General features: G+C 26.9%; 1 protein-coding gene across 1 annotated transcript in view; it reads left to right on the top strand.

Annotated features, from left to right (window-relative positions):
• Positions 1-1,507: 1,507 nt before the first annotated feature.
• LOC111638858 (vasopressin V1a receptor-like) overlaps positions 1,508-7,311 on the top strand; it is an 18,269-nt gene continuing 12,465 nt past the window's right edge. The window contains exons 1-2 of the mRNA XM_023384620.1: positions 1,508-1,574; positions 1,671-2,745. Coding sequence (XP_023240388.1) covers positions 1,818-2,745 — 928 coding nt within the window. The 5' untranslated portion in view covers positions 1,508-1,574; positions 1,671-1,817. The remainder of the gene's footprint in view (positions 1,575-1,670; positions 2,746-7,311) is intronic.

Raw genomic sequence — 7,311 nt, 5'->3', positions numbered from 1 at the left:
ATAAATCCAAAAAACTATATAGGTGAAACAGGTAGGCAATTAGAATTACGAATTAAAGAGCATGAAGCCGCTATAAAATTAAAATATAACAATTCCCCTTGGTTCGATCACATAAATGTTAATAATTGTAAGATTGATAGGAATAACATAAAAATATTACATTATGAAAAGGAAATTTATAAACGCAAATTTAAAGAACATATTGAAATAATAAAAAATAGTAATAATAATCTAGTAAATTTATCGAATGGTATGCAGATTGATGAACAATGGTATAATGTAATAGAGGGCGTGACTTAAACTGTAACAAATGAGCCATATGAAGTAAAAAATTGTAAGACCATAAAATAATAAGCCCGTATGTATATTTTTATACTTCTTTTTTTGGTTTTAAAATTAACAAAACATTTAATTGTAAATAGAAATAACTAAAACATTGTGGTTTTTTAAGTTGTATTTGTAAATGTAATTTGTATAATTAAAAAAATGTAAATTGTAAAAAATGTAAAATGTAATAATATAATACGTAATAATATAATGGGTAATAATATGTAAGATAATAATAGATATTTACTGTTTTTAAGGTTTGGGAATTATACTCATATACGATTGTTATTCATGTGTTTCGTTGGTAATAATATCATTGTTGATGTCATACAATTTTTAAAAAGTGTTACTCAACCATCTGAGGTATGAAAAAGAATTTAATGTTGATTAATCTTTACACCGGAAAAAAATTTTGTAAATTGATTTTTGTTTTTAAATTTTGTGTAGAATTTACACTGAAGAGGGGCTCATACAAGCCTGAAATGCATATGTAATTTACAATAAAGGAATACTTAACCTCAGAGCTGAAATAAAGTCTACCGTTTGTTAACCATTCGGATTGAAGAGACATATACTAAATCTATATTTGTATACTTATAATTGTATGTAACATGAATACTGCATATACAGTTGCCACGATAAATTTATTTTTATTTGAAAAAATATATATAATTTTAGCAAACATTTATCTGTTTATTCAGCGATACGTTGTTTGTCTGGTTAAAATATTTGCTTTAAACGAAAATAAAATTTACCCTACTTAAGTCTTATATTTAAATATAGAACTGCAGTTATTAATTATTAATATTACATTTTAACATAACATGGTATCCTTCAAATATATCCTGAATTCCTTCAATATGGTTTTTTCTTAATATATGCAGTTGATAAAAAAAATAACTGCATTGTTGATAAAAATAAATAATTAAAACTTTACGAAAAAATGTTGAAATCGTTTTATTTCAGGTTTCATGATGATTTAAATGCTGATTTTTATACTACAATTGAAATGCATATATTTACTACGCTTAAGCTACTTAGTGCAAAATTTTGATATTTAAAAAGCAAATTAATTGATTTTCAGTATTATTATTTATGTACAGAAATAATTTATAATAAGGCAAATTTGATATGGCAATTAATCAAATATTTTGTTTTAATTTAAAATTACTTTTATTATAGATTATTGAGGATTGTTAATGTTAAAGTCAGATTTCAAAGTTCATCTTTTGTTTAATTTGAAAAAGGTGAGAATTTTTTGCTTTTTATAATGTTTAACACTCACATAATAATAGAAGTAATGATATTAATTTAATTTTAAAATAATATTATTTTAATTTTAGGATAATCTACGGAAAGGAGATCATATCTATGAAAACAAAAATTTAGATCCTGTCAAAACAGAAAGAATATTTTTAAAATTTACAAGAACTTTTTTTTTATTTTTTAGATACATTAAAATGTTATGTATATAAATGCAAATATTCTGAATGTATCTTAATTATTCGATATCAAACGAATCATATAAATCATCCTCATCCGAGAGAGATGAAACATTGGCGCTGGCAGAAATTATCACGTTGTTTTTTATTTTTATTTTCAATGTAATTGGCAACTGTCTCGTTCTTTTAGCGCTTACTAGTAGTCGGATTCAGATGACAAGGATGTATTATTTTCTTTTTCATCTCTGTGTGTCAGATCTTGTAACAGCTTTTCTTCACGTCCTTCCTCAAATCGCATGGGACATAACATATCGATTTCGTGGAGGCAACTTTTTGTGTAAATTTGTTAAATATTTCCAGATTCTTGGTCCCTATTTGTCGTCGTATGTGTTGGTAGTTACAGCTATTGATCGCTATCAAGCTATTTGTTATCCATTGGCTAGTTTCTCTTGGACTCCTAAGAGATCGAAGATAATGATATTATCTGCTTGGATAACTTCTCTTTTATGTTGTGTTCCCCAATTATTTATATTCTCTTATCAAGAAATGGACACTCTTACAGGCACCAAGGACTGTTGGGGCACTTTCATTCAACCTTGGGGTGAAAAAGCATACGTAACTTGGTACGCTATATCTGTATTTTTCATTCCTCTAATGGTGATTATCTTTACGTACGTCCGTATTTGCAAGATTATTTGCGACAATTTGTATAAACACAAAATTCCAATAAAAGAAGTTTCAAATGAGAAAAATAGTTCAAATATTACAGGAATTAAGAAAAAAGAACTAATCACTCACGAAGGATCGTTCTTGCCTCGAAGTAATTCCTTAAGGAAACTCAGTAGAGCAAAGATTAAAACTATCAAGATAACTGTAGTGGTTATCATCTGTTACATTGCATGTTCGTGTCCATTTATTATTGTTCAGTTATGGGCTTATTGGTATCCATTTGCACAAGAATCGGATATATGGAAAGGTAAGTAAAAACTAAATTATACTGGTCTAAGTCAAAGTCTCATTTTATTATTAAATTTATTAAAGATTTAATAAAGAAATCTATATTCCTATTAAACATCTAGTAATTCGTAAGTCCATTTTTTATCATTTAGATTTTTTTAATGATCGAAATCTTTTAAAATAAATATTTTTCGATAATTATACTGTTTACTATTACTGGATATAAATTCAGAATAAACAAAGCCAGTTCATATTTTTAAATAAGTTACCTGGATGAAATTTATCAATAGGTCTATATATTTTTAGTGTTAAAATTTAAAAAAAATTATATATGTATTTTTTACAATTATTGCTATTTTAAAATCAAATTTATTATAAAAAGTTTAGTGTTTCAAGATTTAATATACGAGGGAAGTTCAAAAAATAAAGAACGCTTGCTCATAGCACTCTGTGCAGATAAATTATCACCATCGATTCAAAGTCAATTTGTTCTCTGATTGTTAGCTTAGCTCGTGTAGAGTTTCCATAACGGCAGATTTATTGTTACTGCTTTGTCAAGACAAAATGTGTACAAAAATCGAAAATCCTGCCAAATACAAAATCAGAAGTGTTATTCGTTTTCTAAACGCGAAGAAAGTTCGTCCTATAGAAATTCATTAAAAATCATGGAAGTGTATATGAGAAATTGGTATTTAATGCTTAATCAAGGAAGATAACGAGCAATCGAATTCTACTGCAGCCAATCAAGCTGTGCTTCAGAAATTTGGCTGAGACGTTTTCGACCAACATACAGTCCCGGCCTGGCCGCTAGTGAATTTCATTTCTTTCCCAAACTGAAAGAGTATTTAGGTGGATTTGGAACGGATGAGAGATAAAAGAGGCTGTCATTAACTGGGTGAAAGAACTGGGAGTGGAAGTCATGTCATAGGAATCGAAAAACTTACGTCGCGCTATCACAAGTGCTGTAACCTTAATGGTGACTATATAGAAAAGTAACTGGTCTTGTAGTAATTACTTAATAAAACTTTTTTCTATCATTTCTGTTTTTTTTCTATTTTTATAGCCAAATGTTCTTTATTTTCTGGACACTTCTCGTAATTATGCTAATCTAATAGCTAATTTTTAAAGTAAAACGTAATTTTAAAGTAGGATATAATCCGTTTTTCTCTAACACATTATCTTGCAATTAAAATAATTTCTATAAAACAATTTTAATTTTTGTAATAAGATACTTCCGTAACGAATAATTATTTATTGTGACATCGTCAAATGGCGGGTTGCAATTTTTAATTATATTTTTTACCTTTATTTAATTTATGCTTTCGTCATTAAATTTGTAGTGTCTTGCCCCTGTACATCATACTTTGCCTTTAACAATAAATTCATGCCTGTCATCTAACGCCTTCGCGAGGAAAAATTTTGAATTGAAATCACGTAACTTCCGCTCTACACAGGAAGTCAAGTTAATCAGGTGCAGTTAATCTCGGTCTCTTGCCAATAATCTTTCTACATTTAGATTGACTTTTATCTGTCTAACTCTTCTCTCGAGATTAAGAAAGAACAGACAAACAGTCGGACAACAATGGGAATTTATAGGTCTACAATTTTTTCAAATTGAAGCCCAATAAAAATTTAAAAGATTGAAAAATTAACCAAATGTTTCTCAGTATCGTATTAAAAATCTCAGTTATCTTAGTTATTCTCAGTTATTCTCAGTTTTCCAAAGATATATTATTAAATCTCTATCATAATTATACAAGAAATTTTTGTANTTCTTAATCTCGAGAACGGAGTTACATAGATGAAAGAAGAGACAATATGTGTAAACATTAGGGAACAGAAGGCCCTGATTAATTGTATACAAATTTCCGATGCAAACCGGAAGTCAATTCAAAAATCTTTCCTTGAAAGGGGTTAGATAGATGATCCGCACGACTCTATTGGTAAAGGAAAAGCATGATATACAGAGGCTAAGCCTCTACTAATTTGAGATAAAGAATATATTTTAAATTAAATAAATTAAAAATATGATTAAAAATTGCACTCAGGCATTGCGACAATGTCACAATAAATAATTGCCGTTAATTACGATTATGTTTTATGTTTGGATACAACTTTTTTATATTAATAATATTTAAATTTTTATAATTTACATATATAAAATACCATAATTTAAATTGTAAATATAAAAAAATATTGTAAGATGTTAGCTGATTTTTGTAGATAAACCTAAAAAAAATAGTACTTTTAATAGAGTTTATTTCTAAAATTTCTTGTACAAATTTTTTGGTGATTTTTTAAAAATATAATGGCACTTCATTCCAATCTGTTTCAAATCCTTTGTTCATTGTTGTCAGCTAAGTTCATTGTTTACCTTCTGTTTTTGATATCGGTCTTATAATCACTTAGTCTTTATTTTAAGACCCTAGTGTCGTTCTCAAATAAAATACTTGCCATACTTCAAAGCTGATCAAATAAGACCAATAACAAAAATAAAACACAAACAGTGAAATCGCTGATATAACATTAAATGAAGAGTTGTCAACCAGACTAAATGTGAGTAAAGTTACATTTCAACACAGATTTATGGATCGCAACACCTACACAAAGAATTAACCGAGATTCATCTGAGAAACTTTGACATATGTTTAAACAGATTAACAATGTAATTTAATAATCTGTTACATAATAATAATAAACTGTAGTTCTTTCATAACATTTTTAAACATTTTTACTAATTCATAACATAAACGAAAAAAAATTAATCGACTTTCTTTTGAACTGATAAGATGTTTTTATATGATTTTTCTATTTCGTTGTATTGATGAGTAAATTTTTATTTTAAAAATATACAATGTATTTATTAATACTAAAATAAAGAAAATCAATAACATAATATACATATCTCATTATTTCAAAAGACAAGCCTCGATCAATCAATTTTGTTTTTTAATCAAAATGCATCAATGAAAATGTACAGATTAAAAAAAACCCTTAATCTAGATTTTTAGAACTGTTTCATTTTTTCAAATGAAAACTATTGGAAAACATAATAAGAATATCAGAGAAATAAAGTATTTAACAATAATGACCTTAATAAAAAAATGTTTTATAGTATAGAATATTGCTTGTAATAATTCTATAATTTTATAATACTAATTCTAATTATCAGAAAATCTGTTTAATTGCAATATAAAATATTAATATTATAGATTTCATATCTATAAGTCTTTAAATTATAATATTTTGTTTGAACTACGTTTGAATTCAGCTGTAAATTCCTTCCTAAAGATAATATAAATCAATCCAAATAACATTGTCAATGTAAGGGATGACGACAAGGAGACAGAAAATTTATTTTTTATTGAATACATTTGAACATATTGACTGATAGTTTGAAATAAAACAAAAATTTTTAATATTTGTGATTAAATTTAAGTTAATAATTAGAATGATATACTAGAGTATTTATTGCCCATATTTCGTTTCAAACGTATCAGTAATTTTAATAAAAAATAAATTTTTTATCTCCTTGACGTCATTCCTTACAATGTCAATGTTTTTTGGGGTGCTATAGCTGCTTTTTGTATTGTATTACATTATTTTTACTTTTTCTGCCATCTGGGCACTAAGAGGGACTTTTTAGTAAGCCCATTATGGATTCGGCCAAATCCACAATAGGGACAGATGTTGACGGACGGAGTCCGACATATCCGGCAGACCAATCTATGAAAAATTTCAATGGGGTTTCTAACCAGTTCGGATCGATCCGGGTGTCTCAGAGCAGTATAGGCTTAACAGCTCACTCATTCGGCCGAAAGATGTATGAAATTGCTTTCAAAGATTTCGTCAAAATGCCAATCTTTCCACACTCAACTTTTGGTGATATAATAGCATTTCTAATACGTTTTTAAATAAGAATGTTAATGTGTATCAGAGTAATGTTTAAATACAGACTGGACTCTAGAAAATATTAGTGATGCATTATGAAAATAAAAATAAACTGTTATTTCACAAAATTGATAAATTAGCTTTCGTTTTTTGAGAACAATTAAAAGAAGTTGTTAATAAAGTTTTTTATACAGTATTTTTAAAATAAATATTCATTCTAGCAGAAAATACATAAATTTAACGATGACAAAAATTTATTATGCTGTCAGTAGAGAATGTATGCTTGGATAAATTTTACATAATATATTATAGCATGACTGATAATTTGTCATTTTACAGGCCTACTTAAGTAATGATGGAGTACCCATTATTGGTTGATCAAATATGTCAAATAAGATAGAAATCAGAATGAAAATGACTAAATTCTAATTTAACGAAGTCAGAATTTATTTGATAAATGCTCGCTATAAACATTGAATTTTACTACTTAATATTAAGTATTAAAACTAAACAATATATAATTTAAAGCAGTTACAAGATTCGGATTTGTATTACAATGTGTAAAACAAAACTTAACTCATTTAAATTGTTTATCAGAGATTAAAGTATACTATACAAAGAAAAATGCTATGTATTTTGTATTTTAAATAATGCCCAGCACAGTGACGTATATATATATATATATATATATATT

This window comes from Centruroides sculpturatus, unplaced genomic scaffold (assembly GCF_000671375.1).
Source record: "Centruroides sculpturatus isolate CEXI.00-Female unplaced genomic scaffold, Cexi_2.0 scaffold956, whole genome shotgun sequence".
NCBI lineage: Eukaryota > Metazoa > Arthropoda > Arachnida > Scorpiones > Buthidae > Centruroides > Centruroides sculpturatus.
This window is presented reverse-complemented; position numbering and strand designations above follow the sequence as displayed.